The following is a 19,005-nucleotide window of genomic DNA, read 5'->3' as shown; positions in this document are numbered from 1 at the left end:
TATGGGCCCCAAAATATTTGAGAAATAACAAAACTGTAAGGAGGTGAGAAATTTTAAAGGTGTGAGATGGACATTTGGAGATAGGTCTGTGTTTAGTGTAATTAGAAGGTTGTATGTGCGACATTAAGGAAAGCAGGCATTTGTTGAATGTCTACATAACACGCGGCATAGTCCCTGGGCTGGGGATGGGAGGACAGGGGGACGGGAGGAAGGTGGCATGCCTCTGCCTTCTGAGAGCTCTCAGTCCTGTTGGGCAGACAGACAGGTTCACAACTAACTCTAATATGAGGTAATATAATTGGGCCTTTCACCCCACCCCCCTCAAAAAATAGTTTCTTCCTTCCCACTTCTTCCCACACCTATTCCTGCCCCAAACCCTAGTCAGAGCTTTTCAACCCAGTTCATGTTCTCAGCTCGGGGCTGAGGGCTGAGGGCTGAGGGCTGAGGCCATTTCAGATGATGCACCTGTATTCCAAAGGTGTATTGGTGACCCAGTATCTAGGTGGCGGCAGGTTGAATTCAAACAACTGATCTTGTTAGAATCCATATCTTTTTAAGAATCTTTGCTTCAACCAGACCTGGTAATTTGTGTTTGTTTTTTTAAGTATATTTTTATTGATTTCAGAGAGGAAGGATGAAGGAGAGAGAGAGAAACATCATTGATGAGTGAGAATCATTGATTGGCTGCCTCATGCATGCCCTACCCTGGGGATTGAGCCCACAACTTGGGCATGTATCCTGACCAGGAATGGAACCGTGACCTCCTGGTTCATAGGTTGCTGCTCAACCACTGAAAAAATAATTCATTATTTTGATATTTGGTTCTTGTTGTCTTGGATACCACAAATGGTTCAGCCTTGCAGCATCCCCCCTAGGCACTGAGTTTCAAAGCAGGTGAAGGAGGCAGGTAAGGGACAGAAGAAAGAAAAGTACTAAACCAAAGAAGTGAATGAGGAAATAGAAAGAGGAATTCGATCAATGGAGAGAAATGGAGGTGATAATTGCTAGTGAGCAGACACAGCTGTGCCACCCTTGGGACCAGAGCCCTCCTGTGGGTGCAGACATGTGGCGGAGGGTCGGGGAGCCCAGCATGAATGGCTGGACACATGCGGAGGATATCTTACAACCAGGGAGGGAGAAGGGAGAAGGGAGCCAGAGGAGATTTGGGTACAAAAACCAGGACAAGGGGGGAGCTCTGCTGAGAGAGGCCAGGACCTGGCCACAGGCCAGGAGCTCAGTCTGAACGTGGCTGGGCGAGGAGGACAGTGCAGAGGAGGAGAAAGCGCAGGAAGACTATCCTTGGGGAGAAGCCCAGGCCCTGCAGTACCTTTGCTGTGTAAATCCATCTCAGCCACCCCTCCCAGCACTCAGATGGGTCTGAATGTGAAGTGTTGTCCAGATGTGCTTCCAGGAAAGCCCTTAGAGTTCAGTGCAGAGAAGGCAATGGCCTGGGAATGAGGAGGTCTGGGCTTGAGTGAGACCAGCCGGGAGAACTTAGGCAGTCATTTCCCCTCCCTGATTCTGAACTTCTCCCACTGCAAATGCGCTTGGTGATGCCTGTCGTGTCTCTCTCGGGGTTCGGCAAACTGAGTAACACATATGAAAGTGCTTTGTAAATGGTAAAATGATGGACATATAAATATATATATGGGAATCTGTTTTTCTTCTTCTCCTCTTCCTCAATAGATAGAGTGGTTTTAGTAATGGCAGAGGGTTAAGGGATGACCTTCTTTGGTGATTCCCAGGCACTAAAATGGCCAAGGTCCACAAGCTATCTTGAGATGCTATAGGAATTTCATTCTTGTATCACCTTTTGTGACATAAAACCTCAGAAATGGTTCCTCTGGCATAAACACTCTCTCATTTCCTTCAAGGAAAAGCATTGTGGGTAGTTAAGGTTCTGCTGAGACAATGTGAGACTTAACTCTGTCAAGCACAGAGATTAAGAGCAGTTGCTGGAGACAGACTTCCTGAATCTAGCTGTGTGATTTGGGGTGTGTTACTTAACCTCTCTGAGCCTCAGTTCCTCATCTGCAAAATGGGGATAGCAAAAGCATTGGCTTCATAGGATTGTGGTAAGGGTTAAATGAGTTTATATATAAACTTATCTGTAATTTAGAGCTCAATGAATGTGATCTTTGAATACAATGTGAAGATGATGATGATGATTATTATGATAATGAAGAAAATGAATATTGTGGTGGTGACGATGATAGGATGATGGTAATGATAGGCTGCTTGGTTTCCATGGAAGCTCTTCACACCTCCCCAAGTATAATTGACCCGTCTACCCAGCAATTCTTCCCAGGAACCCAAGCCATTTCACATGCGCACACATACACAAACAATGTCTCATCAAAGCTAATCTTATAATTATAAATGACAGGTCATTGGATGTGAACTTAAGAAATACAGGTCAATCACCCTGGGGCCCCATTGACTCATTTCTTGTCACCAGAAGAATCCCTCAACCTCTAAATGACTCACCTTCGCTCTCTCCCCTTCAATGGGAAGAATAATGCTTGCCTACTCTGTCATGTGCTCGAATAAGTGGGTTTGTTTTTGTTAGGCAGCTTTGAACTAGTTGGATGAAAGGAGCTATTTAAGTACAAAGGAGGAGGTGAAGGTGTTTGATTCAGATGCTAAAATAAGACTAATCAAAATTGCTCTTCCTTATTGGGACCCACTCTCAGGTAGTGCCTCAGGGGTGTGTCACCTGTGTACAAACTCCTCTACCACGTGGGGAGGGGGGAAGCAGAGGCACTGTGGGGTGGGAGAGGAGGGTGTGACAGCCTCTGACCCTCCCAAAGCTTCCTAGGATCGGAGTCCTGACACCTCCTAAGCAAATCAGTCTACACCACATGTGTCAAACACAAGGCCCGAGGGCCAAATCCGTCCCGCCAGGCCTTGCAATGTGGCCTGCACCGCGCTGTCATCACTGCACTCCGCTGCGTTTCCATCACAATGACAGTTTATGACTGTTCAGTAAACCATTCGGCCCACGATTTAGGCTGGATTTTAGATTTTGGCCCCTTCTCTGATTGAGTTCGACACCCCTAGTCTACACAGACAGTGGCCGACAGGTAAGAGTCTAGGCTTGAGAGCAGCTGAAGGCAGAGAGCCCCAGAGCTCTCTCCGCCTCTGGAGCTGGAGACTGTGGTCACTCCTGTACAGAATGGGCTGGATTCAACAGCCATCAGCTGGGCTTTGTAAATGTCTCAGCAAGTGACTTCGATTCAGAGGGATCACAGAGCAGAGAGGGCTCCGCTTTAGCACTTAACACAAATAAGACCTCGAAAGCAGAGTCATAGAATCTGGGGACTAGAAGACCCTCTGCATTCATCTTGTCCAGCCCCATCAGATGCCCGAGTCCCCGCCTCAGCATCCCCACCAGGTGGCTGCAAAGGCCCTGCGTGAGCATCTCCTGTGATGGGGACTCCCTGCCTTCTGCCTTTGGCAGGTGCAATGCTGCTTTCTGGAGATGTGCTGTTCTCCGCATAAACATGGAGCCTCCATGTGTCTTTTGCCTGCAAGTTTCAAGCCCAGTAGCTGCCGGAAGGACTGGCTATTGGAGCCTGATGAGGAGCGGGGATGGGACAGTTTGATGGATAGACTGATAGTCTGACAGGCCCGGCAGTCACCAGGGTTAAATATGTCCAGAGTTTTGTAATATGCAAGGGAAATGCTCTAGCTCAGCAGTCTGAGGGATTCCTCCCCCCTGGGACTGGCCAGGAGAGCAAGGCCAACCCCTTCCACAGAGTTTGGCCAAGCCAGGGCTCACTCCCCAAATAAAGCCCCTAACCCGGTGGTTCTCAAACATGAGAGAGCATAGAATCATCCGGAAGTCTGATTCAGAAAGTCTCGGGTGGGGCTCAAGAATGTAAATTTTCCACAAGTTTCCAGGTAGTGCTGGTGCTACCGGTTGGAGGACCACACTTAACCATCACCCTGGCCCTTCTCATGTTGGATTGTTTTTCCCTTGAAAGCTCCCAGAGGATGGACTTTGGATCTAGTTCAAAGGGACTGTGGTCAAGCCTTGACTCAGCCACCAGCTGAGAATCGTAACAGCCGCTCCCCGCTTGCGCGATTCAGTAGCACCCTAGTCACAATGTCTGTAACGCCCAGCATGAGCACGGGGCCTTGCTGGTCAGGAGCATAAGGTCCCGAAAGCTGACTTTATGCAGAGACCCGGCAGGACCTCTGGATGGAGCTTTTTCCTCCGCACAAGAATTGTGATGCTTCAGCCAGATAGAGGGGCAGGTTTTTTTTAGTGTCTGTATCTTAAAAGCTCTGTGAATCCAGGTCTGAATAGGCTTGGTCAGGTCCAGAGCCAGGCATCTCTTCTCTGTGCCATTTTGCTGCGGTCCCAGTTCAACCTCAGTCATCTGCCATCTCCCAGAGCCACAAGCTCTGCTTCTGCGGGAACTGTTGGTTCAAGGAGCTCCCAGCATTGCTCTCCGTGTGGGATGGAGACGCTGAGACCACAGGCTCTGGCCTCCTTATGCTGCAGAAGGTCAAGTTTATTAGTAAAATAAAAACAAGGTTGCCTGCCACATCTCAGAGAGACCAGGAGGCAATGGAAGAGAGAAAAGGAAGCACAGGTCCAGGGCCCAGTGCTGAGCTGCAGGACAGGAATCCCCCCAAGGAGAAGCACCGCCTGCCTGGCTCCAGGCTCCGGGGCTGGCTGAGGCTCGATGGAGCAGGAGGATCATGTTCTGTTTTCTGGCTCCTCAAGCTGAGGAATATGTCAGCTCTGAGGCGATGAGCAGGGCCCATGGGAGGCCTGAAGAGGCCTGGAAGGGCAGGGAGGGCAGGGGGTGCAGGCTGCAGGGGCTGGACAGGGGGTGCTGGAGGCTGGGGTTGTGCATGGGTTACAGGGAAGCCTGCAAAGAGAAAATCGCTGTTTGTAACATTGGCATCAGAAGTTCACGAAAGACAGAAGTATACCAGTTCTTCAGAACTGGAGGAGCAAACAAGGTTTTAGACCTTGGGTAACAAGTTTGCCTTCAAAGACTGCATCTGCAATGCCATCACTAGGGCATTGCCAATAAGAGGTCTCTGCTCTTTCACGTGACATTGACACAGACATCAGAGGACCTACGTGCAGTCCTCGCTCTCTAGAAGGTTCCGGTACGTGGCGATCTCACACTCCAGCCGGGCCTTGACGTCCAGCAGCACCTGGTACTCCTGGTTCTGCCGCTCCAGGTCAGCCCGGATCTCGGCCAGCTGCTTCTCCACGGTGCTGATCAGGCACTGCATCTGGGCCAGCTCGGTGCCGAAGCGGGCCTCGGCCTCACACAGGGAGTTCTGCAGACAGTCCTTCTGTGATGCCAAAGAAAACAATAAGCAGGTTAGAAGCATGTATTCCTGCCCAGGTTAAAAAGCATGTCTGCAGACAATGACACCCCCAAGAGGTCCAGCTCCTGTTAGCAGTCTCCAGCTGGAGGAATGGACTACGAGCTATGGCTCTTCATCAGAGACCTTAGGTTGGGTTTGCAGAACCTCCCTCATCTGGGTTAATGTTCATCCCCTCAGCATTCACATCATGAGAATGTTCAATACTAAGGAGATGAGACCAAGGTGCAGGCTGTGCCCTGGGCTCTATTTAAGGGAGGCATGTACTGAACCGGGAACTGCTCCTGGGTGTGGGAGCCAAGCCCAGTCTTCCATGCACGCACAGGAGCTCACCAGGTTGTGCTGAGCCTGAAGCTCCACCTCCAGGGCGTTCACTGTGCGTCTCAGCTCCAGGATCTCCGACTGGCAGCACTGCAGCTCCTCGGAGCAGGACGTAGCCTGCAGGCTGATGCCTTCAGACTGGAACACAGTGGGTCCAACAACACAGGTCAGCTCGCTGGCCCACAGGGAAGCCGGGGTCCCCCTGTCCCCCACCCCCTGCAGCACAGCACCGCCTCACCTGAGCTTCGAACCACTGCTCCACATCACGCCGGTTGGTCTCCACCATGGTCTCGTACTGGCACCGCATCTCCTCCAGCACCCTGCTCAGGTCCACGGTGGGCTCCGTGTCCAGCTCAATCTGGAGCTTGTCTTCCAGCTGGCATGTCAGAATGTGGACTACCTGCGAGCACAGGAGGAGGACGTCCTATTCACTGAGCCCCCACTGCCCTCCACCCAAAGCCTCAATGATCTCACACTGCCCATCATCCCAATGTTTCTTCACCCTCTGCGGATGAAGAGCATGCTCCCACCGAATACCAGAGCTCCTCTTCATAGCTTCTGAGGCTTAACCACAGGCAGGGCCTGCAAAGCTTCCATCCTGAGCCAGAGGAAGAACCTCATTTCTTCCTTCAACTGAGCTTGAATTCACTCCCCCCCCCCCCCAGATGTCTACACGATCACACAGAGGACCCACCTGTTCATGGTTCTTGTTGAGGCAGAGCAACTCCTCCTTCAGGGACTCCACCTGGGCCTCCAGGTCGCACTTGGCAAGTGTGAGATCATCCAGCGCCCTGCGCAGGCCGCAAATGTCATCTTCCACCAGCTGGTGGAGTGAGTGCTCCGTCTGGTACCTTTACCAGGTCAGGTATAGGAGTTGGGGTTCAAGGGTAGAAGTTACTCCAGGACCCAACTTACAGACATAATATCACTGGCTTCTCTCTGCAGTCTCATTGTGAGTTGGCGTTTGCTGTGCTCATAGAAAGCAATAGGATATTCCCCATTCATTCAACACTAAGCACCTAAGATGAACCAGCAAAGTGGCCGGTACTGAGGATACCGGGATGGACAGGTGGCTGATGGCCAGAGGGGAGGCAGCAGAGTAATGAGGTAATTACGATGCAGTGTGATCACTGCAGAACCCCCTCTTCCATTTTCCCTCTGAGATGGACCCCGGAATCTCTCTCAGATTAAAAGCCAACAGTGAGAATGGAAGGAAGGAAATGTCTTTCTTCAGCTCTAGAGGCGTGAGGCTTCCATGTGCCCTGAAGAAAGATGATAAAAGGTAAGGCCCCTTCCTGCTCCCAGGAGGGACCTTCTCAGGAGGTATGAACCCTTTGACCTCCACATGCCTCCGCGGCATCATGAATTACTAGAGCTCACAAAGTAGTCAGGCTGCAGTGTGGAACCATGTCCTCACCGGGGCAGCAAAGCTCATAGGAAATGGCCTCAGGGTAGGAAATCAGGGGCCAAGTTCCAGTTCTACCTCTCAGTAGCCACGTGACTTCTGGAAAGCACTTAGTCTCTGCATTCTCATAAAGGAGAGACCATCACTGCCCTGCATGCTTCACAAGGTTCTTCTTACAATACAATCAAGTGGCCAGTGGCTCTAAACTCTAAAGGCTAAACAATTATGGGGGGGCGGGGGGGAATTGTTCTTCCAAGATCTTGGGCTTCATTGCTCTTTGTTTTCTCTTGCTGGGACTGTTGGTTTGGTCCTGGTTGATTACATCTCTGATGCCAACTGCATCACAGGAGAGAAGCCAGGAGAGGCATCTGGCTCTGCCCCCTCCCCATCTGACCCCAACTCACTTGGTCCTGAAGTCATCTGCAGCCATCTTGGCATTGTCGACTTGGATGACCAGCCTGTTGTTCTCAGATTTGATGCTCAGGATCTGAGGAAAGAAAGTAGGCTCAGTGATTTACTGTTCTCAGACCATCTGTGGCCTCAGGTCAAAAGAAGTCCTGTTGGCTGGGTTCAAACTGCAACATCCCCTTGGACAAACACAAACTCCCAAACATGTAAGAGATGCTTGTGTGGTGCAGGGCCAGAGGTGGGGGTACAAACTGAACATATAAAAACGATCATTTTATTTTGCCAGATGTGATGCTTAGCCAGATCTAAACAAAAACATCTGGAGTCTGGACCAGAGAACAGTGGCTGGTTATGAAAGTTTTAAGGTGGGATCCATTCCTAATAAGAAGTCCTTTGCGCTGGTTGGTCAACCTCCCCAAAGGTCTTCTGTGAAACTAGCCAGATTTCTGTGGGGGGCCATTCTGACATTCTTTGTCTTCCTATCTTCAGAACTAAGGTGTAGGCTCTTAAGCAGCATTGACTTGATCATCAGAGGGGACAGATGATGTGCATAAGAGGCGAGTGCTACTGATGGATATACTCTGGCTCATGCAGGACATTGGAGCATACTCTTCTGACCCCTTTTACTGCACTAGAAGTTAGTTTCAGTTTTTGCAACTCTAGTATAGGAATTGTAAGTACTGAACCTAAGTAAGCATAAACTCAGAATCCTGGGGAGTCAAATCCTATGTCTCATCCTTTACACGTCCCCATTTACCTCCACTCAAGAGTTTCTCTTCCCACATCTAAAAAACATTTCAGCTATTGCTGCTTCCACTTCCAGTCTAGGCCCTGGACATTTAGGGCAAGGGTCAGTAATCTTTGTAAAGAGCCAGATAGTAAATATTTTAGGCTTTGCAGACCATGAGTCTCAGTCATGACTACTCAACTCTGCCACTGTAGCACAAAGACAGCCAAAGACCATACCTCAATGAAATAGCACACACAGCTGTACCAATAACACTTTATTTACAAAATCAAGCAGCAAGCCAGATTTAGCCCATGGACCACAGTTTGCCAACCCATGACCTGAAGAACCCTAAACCTCACCTTCTGCTGGAGCTCCTCAAGGGTCCGGAAGTAGCCCTGATAGTTGGGGCACATGGTGGTCTCATGGCATTTGCTCCACTCCCGGATCTTGGTCTCCAGATCCGCGTTCTCCTGCTCCAGCTGCCGCACCTTCTGCAGGTAGTTGGCCAGGCGGTCGTTCAGGAACTGCATGGTCTCCTTCTCATGGCCGTTCAGGGTGCCTTCACCATAGGCCCCACAGCTTCCGATGTTGGCAGGAATATGGCGGATCCCTGGCAAGGGGCAAACGTTGTGGCAGCTGTTGGGCAGGCAGAGATTGGGTCGCCCCAGAGAGGTGGTCCCCACTCTAACTCGATTGGCATGTGCCAGGCTGGCCAGGAGGCCCTGGCAGGCAGTTTTGGCCTCTGAAACCTGCCCCCTGAGCGGAGAACTCCAGTGGTCGGAAGTCATGGCGCTCAAAGGCTGGACTCCAGCTTAGTTCACGGTTGCATTTGCTGGAGCCTAAAATCTCCCTTCTCTAGATCTTATATAAGCCTGTAGTGGGAGTTGGTGCAAGAAAACTGGCATTTTGCTCATTAATATGTATATCGAATGTTATACGATCCCTCGGTTAGTCAGAGATTTTGTCTCCTATGAAGAGTTAATGAGTTCATAAAAGAGGCCTACCCCACACAGGATGCTGCTCATCCATGCGGAGCCCTCGCACACGGGGAAAAAGCTCTTCGTTGAGCCGCCCACACTCTGGACCTGTGGATTCTTTTCCCGCTGTCAGCCTGTGTCTGTGAGATAATTAAGACCCTGGGACTCCTAAAACGTCCTCAAAACCTCTGTCTTTTCCTACCTTAGTATGTTGAAATCATGGCAAAATCTAAGATGCTAGTCCATCAGGCACATTGAGGAAAGAGAAAAATCACCATTTCCCCCAGCAGATATGTATGGAGTGCTGGGGGAACGGGCACTGCTTGGCCTGTTTGGAGGGACCGGTGTTCGATTTTAATAAGAGAGAGAAGAAAGGTAATGGCTTTGATATTATAAAGGCAGTAGGAGGAGTGTTAAACATATTTTTTAATAAAAGAGCTGTGAAGATTTTAAAAGAGAGCACCTGGAGAGATCAGAAAAAGACTTCACTGAATAGGGAGCGTCTAAAACGTGTTTTGAATGACGGTTTCCATGAGGGATTGGGGAAGAGGGTAGCTCTCACAGAGAACAGAATCAAACATTCTTGGGAAGTGAGAAAGAATCTAACTGTGTGGGCACTTATTATGAAGACATACATGCACCTCCTGGAAAGTTGTGTTTAGTCCAGATTGTGAGAGCCTCAAATGCCAGGGCCATCCCATGTATAGTCTTCAGATAAAGGCCAATCAAAGAAAAGATCTGCCCCTGGTAGCTGACTTTCCTCAACTCTGAGGGAAAATAGCCAAAATCCTTGTGAAGGAAAGTAACAGAAAGGAGAAGGAAGTTTCCTTCTGTGGGACAGAGCAATGAAAGAAGAACCCAAATTCTAAGTTGATTTTGGTGTTTGAAAACTATATAACATACTTGAATAACCCAAAGGACATAGGCAAAATCAAATGAGAAACGAAAGTATTTTGAGCTGAATTAAAATGAAAATACAACGAATCAAACTGACTTTGGCAATTAAGACTTTCCATGTGCCAGTGTGAAGCCGATGAGCAGTTTTGGAAGTGGGGAAGACACTTGGGAATGAAACTGGGTGATTTGTGATTCCCAGGAACTAAAATTATGTCCCAGTTGGAGTCTGCCGTCTAATTAAGGCAGGCAGTGATTTCTACTTTAGCGTGTCTGTTCTCAGGCACCTCCCCATCCTTTCTGGGCATTTTCCCTCGTCAGACACTCTCACCCACTGACTTCCTCCTCGCCTTATTTTAAAAGATACCCACTCAAGAACTTTGATGTTTCACCTTTTGAAACTTCTTGCATTTCTTTGAAATGCACCTACCTTGATTGCCCATTACTTAGGAGACTCTAGGACAAAATTTAAATTTCCTTAATCTTCAGACACATTCAGCGCATCAGAAGTTTGCGGCCAGTCGTTTAATAAGCCCTGGAAAAGGGCAGCCAGCCAGCTTCAAGACTATGCTAAGGAAGACGCTACTTTGACCCTATTCTTAAGATGAATGAATGCACCTGCCCTGGGAGTGCCCTGGAGGCAGCAGTACATTGTCATAGTTGGCTCAAAAACATCAAATATCCAGCCAAAAGGGATCTCAAAGTCCACTAGTCTTGACCCTTTGGCATTGAATCCCTTCTGATACCCCCCTCTAACTAGTTGCCCAGACGACCACTTTCCAAGATGACTCATCTCTGGCCAACTTGGCCCCTGTGGCTCCCAGTAGGCCAGGCTTTGTACGAGACACTGGAATCAAGAGATAAATAATAGCTAGCTTTGCTTTAGAAGACTTCCCACATCAGGATTCTTAGAAAGTTCTTTATGCAGAGACAGATCTACCTCCCTGCTAGTTCTACCTATTGTTTCCATTTGTTCTTTTATTCATGCATTCAGCAAATAGTTATTGATTTCCTACCTGTGCAGACAGGCACAGGCTTTGAGTGCAAGTGATACATTAGCAAGTAAGCCAGAGTTTGCTCTTTAGTTTGTTTTCTTTCTCATTCTACCCATGGGGTTCCAGAGAGGAATAATCCAGTCATTCTGCCCTATAGCAGACCTTCAGCTCTTTAAGACTGCTATGTGATTTCTCATTCTTGGGTCTTTATTTAGCATGGTTCTAAGTCCCCTTGCCTGCCATCCTGAGTATATCCCTCTGTATACATTCACCATAGTTCCTATCACTCTTAAGTTGAGGCATTAGAAGTGAATTTCTGATGAGTCTGGATTAAGAGGCTGCCAGTAGATATGGGCAGTATTACCAAGGCAGGGTTTTCACAGTGACCCACTCCAATATTCATGAGTTCCTGCCATAGCAATGCCCTCTCAAGGCACTATGGGGCCTACAGAGATGAATCAGAGAAACCCCGTTTCTCAAAAAACTAAGAGCAGTATAGCTAGGCCATGTAACTCAAAGGAAGGAGAGGCCACAGAACCTTAGAGATGTAGAGTATCAAAGAGATGGTCTGGAGCGTGGAAGATGGACAGGAGGAGGCTCTTACCAGAGTCCAGGTAGCACATGATGGAAACCCACTCCAGCCACTACCAGTGCCAATAGTAAGGAAAGGATGGAGGACAGAGATGTCCCAAAAGGACTCTCATAGGCTGAATATGTGACCAAAATGTTCTTGAGGTCACCTTAGGAGTATAATGTGATGGGAAAGGAAGCTGGGAAGTCAAGGCAAAGAGCTGGCTAAAGGGAGAGAAGGGGAATTAAGTGTGGAGAATGTGACATGTAGTGAGTGAGACTGGCCACCAAGGGGTCAGAGATAATTCTCTGGAGTCTGGACTGTTTGGACCTACTGAGAAGCCCCTCCTGAGCTGCTAAGGTTTCTTATGCTTGAAGGCAGTTAGGGAGGATGAGGCAGCCCAAAGCTCAAACCTGACCGCGAGCCCTGCTTCTCAATGGGAGAATGACCCTAGAAGGGATTGGCATTTGGAATCTCTAAAACAGTGGCGGGGGAGATATTTTGGATGGAAGGAGAGTTGTCTGAAAGCAAGCAAAACCTGGATTCTAAATGAGCTGTCTTTTAGTCATAAAATGAGTTTGGTATTTATATTTTTGAAAGTAAAAAGAACATTAAGTGAGGTGAGGTTTTGAAAAAATATATATTCATTAAATGAAAAGCCATGGACAAGGAAAAAGTCGGGAAACACTGAATTGATGAAAAAAGACAAAAATGATTTAACAAGATGTACTTGTGGAAGTGATTGTAAGTGGTCATGAGAAGGGACGCATTGATTCTGTTCTTGGGAAGAGCAAAGGAATATGGGTAGAGGATGAGGCAGGATCTTGGGTCACACAGGGTGGACCACAGAAAACCTAGTATCTACATTTCAAATGCTCTTGCTCTGGAGAGCACAGAATTCCACCTTGATTTTTTTGGTTTCCTGGTGTGGGTAGTGGGCGCAGAAGTGTGGACCCCTTCCCAAAGCTCCTTGATCCACGGCCAGCCACCACCTCCTTCCCACTGGACTTGAGAAAATGGCATTTGGAGTTGGAAAAAAGATGGTGGGTGGAAGCGCCTGAAGAGACCCCACTGGAAAGAAATATTCCCATCCAGCACATCAGAAGTGCAGGGATGGTTGACTGAAGATTAGTGAGATTAGTGGTAGGTGGCTCCAAACTGGCTCTGGTCTCATGCCAACGCAGCCAGAGTCTCAGGGGGAGGAAAATAATCAATCTGGCTGAAATTATTGTGACCAAAGCAAAAGCAGATACACATCCAAGGCCAATCAGTGAGGGGATCATGATGCAACCAGGCCACAGAGGGGAAGATGACATGCAGACAGAGAATCACCCCGAGGAAGAGGAGTGCTTGGATTTGGTACCAGAGGGAGCCCCGAGCCCTCAGGCTGCAATAATGACTGAACAAGACCTTTGTCCAAGTGCCCAGGGCCAGCCATCCCCCCTAACCTGCAGTCCCTTCCAGGTCTGAGTAGCCATTCCTGCAGGCCTAGTAGCCATGGGGGTCCCACAATTAAAATGCATTCAGGGTGTGACCTGACCAGGGGTTGGGAGACCGACCGGATGTCCATGGTCCTCATACAGGAAGTGATTCTGACCACTGTTTAAAACATATGACTCTTCGGGGTCACTTAATAGAAGGAAGCCCAAAAGAGCCCAATGGAATTCTTGTCTTCTGACAGCCCAAAGAATGCTTCTTTAAAATTTTTGTTAGGTCACTTGGCGTTGGAAATTGAACTCCAATAACAACTGTCGATGGTTTTCGTGATTGTTATAAGTGGATGGAAGTATGGATAAACCTTTGGGAAACCGCATGGGAAGATGTTGTTCCTGGTGCTGCTGACAGATTCTGCTACCACCCCATTACCTCCTCTTTCTATCAATGAAGAAAAGACTGTCCCTGTTGGTTCCCGGGAAGCCCCATAAACCAGTATTCATTGAGTACCTTCTCCTAGTATATGCTGGAAACATTTCCTGGATTATCCCTTCACAGTGGTGAGAGGGAAGTACATTATTCTAATTTTACGAATAGGTCTCAAGAGAGTATAGTGACCTGGCCAACTTCACTCAGCTGGTGTTGCAGAGGTGGAATTGGAGCCCAGGTCTGCCAGAATCTGGAACATGTGCTCTAGCCACCATACAATGCTGCCATGAAGAAGGACCAACTTTGCATTGGTCTTTGGGAGAGGCTACATGGGTGAGCTGAGATCTGGGCACACTCGGTGCCTGACAAAAATGAAATTAACTCCTCAGCATGGAAGGGGAACAGCCTCTCCACTGCTGCTGCCCAAATGCTCTCTCACCAGGCCTGGCTGTGGACCACCTGGGCCTGTATCAGAGCCCCAGCGAGGAGGCCGGCCGGCATTCGGAGCACTTGTGGCAACCACGAGCCCCAAACCAGCACGTGAAAGGTGGCAGCAGAGGAGACAAGCATATCGGTGGCAGCGTCTCTCTAGAGCACATGTGTCAAACACAAGGCCCGCGGGCCAAATCCGTCCCGCCAGGCCTTGCAAGGTGGCCCGCACCACGCTGTCATCACTGCACTCCGCTGCGTTTCCATCACAATGACAGTTTATGACTGTTCAGTAAACCATTCGGCCCGCGATTAAGGCTGGATTTTAGATTTTGGCCCCTTCTCTGATTGAGTTCGACACCCCTACTCTAGAGGAAAACCACGTCCCAGAAGTGGGCCAGGACCCAGACAACTGTCCCCAGGGCCCAAGCTGGACCTCCATGTCTGACAGCAGGAGGAAATGCCATGCTTCCATGAAGGGGCCAGTTCGAATGAGAGAAAAACTTGGCAACATGGACAGGGCAGTTCTCAACATGACCTCCCTTCGACTGAGTTGGAACTCGAATTAGTGTGATTTTGCTCTGGAACAAAATACCAAGAGGCTGAAGATGCCAAAAAGCACAGTAGGGACATGTTAGTTCTGAGCTGTTCTGAAGGAATTCAAACTTGGCAAGCAATGCTGCTTCCTTTCACCAATCTGTAGGGATCTACAGGCAAGGTAGAGACATGTCCAGTGTCAGCAAAGGACCTTCATCCCGAGGCTCAGACCCCAGTGGCCCAGAGAGGTCCTAGAAGCGACACGTCAGGGCCAGTGACCACCCAAGGGCTTGAGGGCCTGGGCTCTCCAGCACACCACATATACTGCCAAACCCAGGAAGGAGACCACATGACCACATGATACAGGAAGGATGTTTATTGACCGTTTAATACAGGAACCCAATTACATTTTTAGAAGATTCTGAAGCACTGGAGTAGAATGAAAATCCCAGAAGAGAGAATGGGGGGAAAACAATATTTCCAGTGGAAGAGAATGCAATGTTGTCAGCCTAAGGCACAAACAGGAAGCCACTACTTAGAAGTCATCGGCTGCTCTTTGATTCGGTGAAAATGCCTCCAGTGGGTTTGGTATTTCTAGAGGAAGACTAAGCAAGGTGAGGGCGATCCTAGCCCCAGGACAGGTGGCTGTGACCTCCTGCGTTGGAATTCAGACCTTCTCAGTCGGTTCTCATGAAGACCCACAGGCTGGTGGGGGACAGCTTGGACGAAGGGTACAGGAGGCCGGTGTAGAGCAGGGATTGCAGGGAAGTCTGCAGGGAGAGAGAGAAGGGAGAGTTAGACATGGGAAATAAAAAGATATCTCAGTGCTGGAGACAGAAGCGATCAGACCATGTAGGGAGTGTTTGCCACACACAAATCACACAACCCAACAGAACCTCTTCCGTCAGACCCACGTCTACACTCAGCTGTATCTTTCCATATCCAGGAGTCCCTGGGGCTCTGCTTAGGGACCTGGCTACTGTTTGTGATCCATTCTATCCACAGCACAATCTGTACACACCACCAATGGTAAATGTCACTAAGCGAGGCGGATTCTTTAGGATGAGATCTCTTTCACCAGTATGTGAGTTATCTTAGCAGAATCTGACAGTCAGGTATGTGGCCTGGCCAGGAATTGCCTAGATGACACGTACTTGCAGTCCTCGCTCTCCAGAAGGTTCCGGTACGTGGCGATCTCACACTCCAGCCGGGCCTTGACGTCCAGCAGCACCTGGTACTCCTGGTTCTGCCGCTCCAGGTCAGCCCGGATCTCAGCCAGCTGCTCCTCCACGGTGCTGATCAGGCACTGCATCTGGGCCAGCTCGGTGCCAAAGCGGGCCTCGGCCTCACACAGGGAGTTCTGCAGACAGTCTTTCTATAATGGAAACAATGGAGGGAAAGTTCCAGGGGATGAAAAATTCAGCAGTGAATTTGCTGAATTCACCAGGCAGGTGGCAAATTCCAAGAAGTCACAGGGCTCTGAAGAAATTACCATCAATATGACCATGACTTTTTGCACGCACGCACACACATACACACACACACACATCTAACAAACTGTGTCATGTTTCCCCTAATGCCTCCAATACATGACATGAAGGAGACACCCCATAAAACCTTGTGGAATGAGTGCCTGCACCTCCACACCTCATTCTGAAGGAAGTGGAGTTCACTTGTAACAGGAAGCATTTTTTTTTTCTGGGTCAAACTAGCCTTAAAAGCAAGCCTTCTCCACCCAGGAGAGAGGAACCCAGCTCAAGTTCAAACTCAGTGTATTGAACTGAGTAGGGAGACTTCTCAGATGTGCTGTGACCAGGCCGTGGCAGTGGCATTGGCAGTGCCGTGAGGGTGCAGAAGGACCCGTACCAGGTGGTGCTGGGCTTGGCGCTCCACCTCCAGGGCATTCACCGTGCATCTCAGCTCCAGGATCTCCGACTGGCAGCACTGCAGCTCCTCAGAGCAGGACGAGGCCTGCAGGCTGATGCCCTCAGACTGAAGCACAGTGCACAGAGACATGATCAGCACCTGCCCAGATGGCAGCCAGGCTCCCCCTACCCCTGGCTGCTTGGCACCGCCTCACCTGAGCTTCGAACCACTGCTCTACATCACGCCGGTTGGTCTCCACCATGGTCTCATACTGGCACCGCATCTCCTCCAGCACCCTGCTCAGGTCCACGGTGGGCTCCGTGTCCAGCTCAATCCGGAGCCTGTCTCCCAGCTGGCACTTCAGAATGTTCACTTCCTGCAGGGCCAGAAGAACCAACAGAAGAACCCCAAGTGAGAAAAGGGCTTTTGACAGTGCAAACAGCACCTGAATCGCTCTTGTTGCCGGGCCCAATGGGAAGAACCCATCTGGACACCTTTCTAAACTCATGAGGCAAATCTTTAGAAAACAAGCTTCCATCTGCCACATCCTACAGGGTCAGTTTAACTCAGACCCTGATGAGCCCATTATCTTGATGCCACTGAACCCAGATTCCAATCCTTGAGACACAGGGGAAAAGTGCTCCCTTTCCTGCCCACCACCTCCACCCACCACCACCACCACCACCACCATGAGTCTGCAGCAACAGGGCCAGACCTTCTCGTGGTTGCTCTTGAGGGAGAGCTGCTCCTCCTTCAGGGACTCCTGCTGGGCCTCCAGGTCGGCCTTGGCCAGGCTCAGGTCATCCAGGAGCTTGTGCATCCCACACATGTCTGCCTCCACCAGCAGGCGCAGGGAGTGCTCACTCTCATGCCTTCCATCACAGGAGATGCAAGGTCAACAAAATGTCAAGAAGACTCTCTCTCAGCTCACCCTGGTTCCCACCTTGGATCCCCATTTGCTCACCAAATGGGGTGTTAGGCTCTGTAGCTACAGAGCCCAGGGTCATTGACTGGAAACTGAGTCTCAGAAAGAATAGTAGATGTCTAGGATTATATACTTTGATTAATAGTAAATAGTGGACTCAACGTAAGTATTTAAACTTTAAATGCAGTATTCATTCTGCCATAGGAAAAAGAATGGCTTAAATATAAGCTTCTGGTCATACAGTTTGCTACTTCACCCACTGGTTTAATTATTGCTCATTGTTTTTCTCATTCATTCCATTGCAACTCTTAATACAGAAGCTACAATGACAAGTATTCCCACTAATGGATTAGGTCAAGGGTCAGTGAATCTATGACCTATGCACTGAAAGTTTATTCTTAGAATGACTTGATTTTGCTTCAGGTTATAACACAAAACCCTCTTTTCTTCTAGATATGGGGAGAATATGACATAGAATCTAACCAATCTAGGCCCTACCTCCTTTCTTATTTTAATGTTTTTTGTTCTTTCACTCCACGTAATGACCATTTCTAGTAACAGGTTAAATTATGCTTTGGAGAGGAAGGAAGAGGATATTTATTCATTGATTCATTCATTATTCTCATCAGCAACTATCTTGAACACCTACTGTGGACCAAGTACCCTGGTGGCCACTTAGAAATAAAACAGAAGAGTCACTCTTAGCCTGCATATGGCCTTACTTACTTGATCCTAAAGTCATCAGCAGCCAGTTTGGCATTGTCAATTTGGCTAACCAGCCTGGCATTCTCAGCTTTGCTGCACAGGATCTAAGAAAAAAACAGAAAGACCATTCACACACCAACATCACACTGGGCTCCAGCCCTACGTGTGGTGTCTACACTCCTATTCAAGGAAACCAAGAACCCTAATCCCTTTGAGCCTTCACTGGTTTTGCCTGCCATGCCCTCCGCCTCCCTCAGACCCAGCACACTCCAGGCTACTCCAGACCCCACCTTCTGCTGTAGCTCCTCGATGGTCTGGAAGTAGCTCTGGTAGTTGGGGCACATGGTGGTCTCATGGCATTTGCTCCACTCCCGGATCTTGGTCTCCAGATCCGCGTTCTCCTGCTCCAGCTGCCGCACCTTCTGCAGGTAGTTGGCCAGGCGGTCGTTCAGAAACTGCATGGTCACCTTCTCATGGCCGTTCAGGGTGCCTTCACCATAGGCCCCACAGCTTCCGATGTTGGCAGGAATGTTGCGGGTTCCCGGCAGGGGGCAAGCATTGTGGCAGCTGTTGGGCAGGCAGAGGTTGGGTCGGCCCAGAGGGGTGGTCCCCACTCGAGCTCGGTTGACATGTGCCAGGCTGGCCAGGAGGCCTTGGCAGGCAACCTTTTCCTCTAAGCCAGGGTGGTACCCAACATCAATGGAGGAAGGGCAGACTCTTCTTTCTCCAGGGTTCTGGATGCTGCCCAGAGGCTGGCTTGAGGTCATGTAGAAGGAAGTCATGGTGAGGGCTGATGCTACAACAGGAGGTTCAGAGCAGCTGAAAAGGCCAAGACACGAGTCTGAGAACCCCCTTCCTTCCTGGGCCTTTTATACTGTATCCCAGGTGGGTGTTGGCTCAGTGCTTTGACCTCACTGCCTTAATTCTCGACCTGTTGTTGTACCGCCATCCTGTTACTCAGCTGTTGAGTTTACTCATTAAAGAAATGCTGATGATCTGAGGTGCCTCTTTGATATCAGATTGT

General features: G+C 49.3%; 2 protein-coding genes across 2 annotated transcripts; both read right to left on the bottom strand.

Moving 5' to 3' along the window:
* Positions 1-4,552: 4,552 nt before the first annotated feature.
* Positions 4,553-9,022, bottom strand: LOC118702099 (keratin, type I cuticular Ha7-like). The gene is made up of 7 exons (XM_036407746.2): positions 8,579-9,022; positions 7,486-7,568; positions 6,371-6,527; positions 5,915-6,076; positions 5,689-5,814; positions 5,102-5,322; positions 4,553-4,883 (listed from the first exon to the last, which is right to left on the bottom strand). Exons 1-7 carry the CDS (start codon positions 9,005-9,007, stop codon positions 4,748-4,750), a joined length of 1,314 nt encoding a protein of 437 aa, XP_036263639.1. The 5' UTR covers positions 9,008-9,022; the 3' UTR covers positions 4,553-4,747.
* Positions 9,023-14,846: 5,824 nt separating this feature from the next.
* On the bottom strand, positions 14,847-18,918 carry LOC118702098 (keratin, type I cuticular Ha8). Its single transcript, XM_036407745.2, has 7 exons — positions 18,272-18,918; positions 18,003-18,085; positions 17,067-17,223; positions 16,566-16,727; positions 16,352-16,477; positions 15,640-15,860; positions 14,847-15,255 (listed from the first exon to the last, which is right to left on the bottom strand). The coding sequence occupies exons 1-7, from the start codon at positions 18,761-18,763 to the stop codon at positions 15,174-15,176; spliced, it is 1,323 nt and encodes a 440-aa protein (XP_036263638.1). The 5' UTR covers positions 18,764-18,918; the 3' UTR covers positions 14,847-15,173.
* Positions 18,919-19,005: the final 87 nt, after the last annotated feature.

The sequence above is a fragment of the Pipistrellus kuhlii genome, unplaced genomic scaffold, assembly GCF_014108245.1.
Source record: "Pipistrellus kuhlii isolate mPipKuh1 unplaced genomic scaffold, mPipKuh1.p scaffold_m20_p_37, whole genome shotgun sequence".
NCBI lineage: Eukaryota > Metazoa > Chordata > Mammalia > Chiroptera > Vespertilionidae > Pipistrellus > Pipistrellus kuhlii.
Note: the sequence above shows the minus strand (reverse complement) of the source record. Positions and strands in the feature narration are given on the sequence as shown.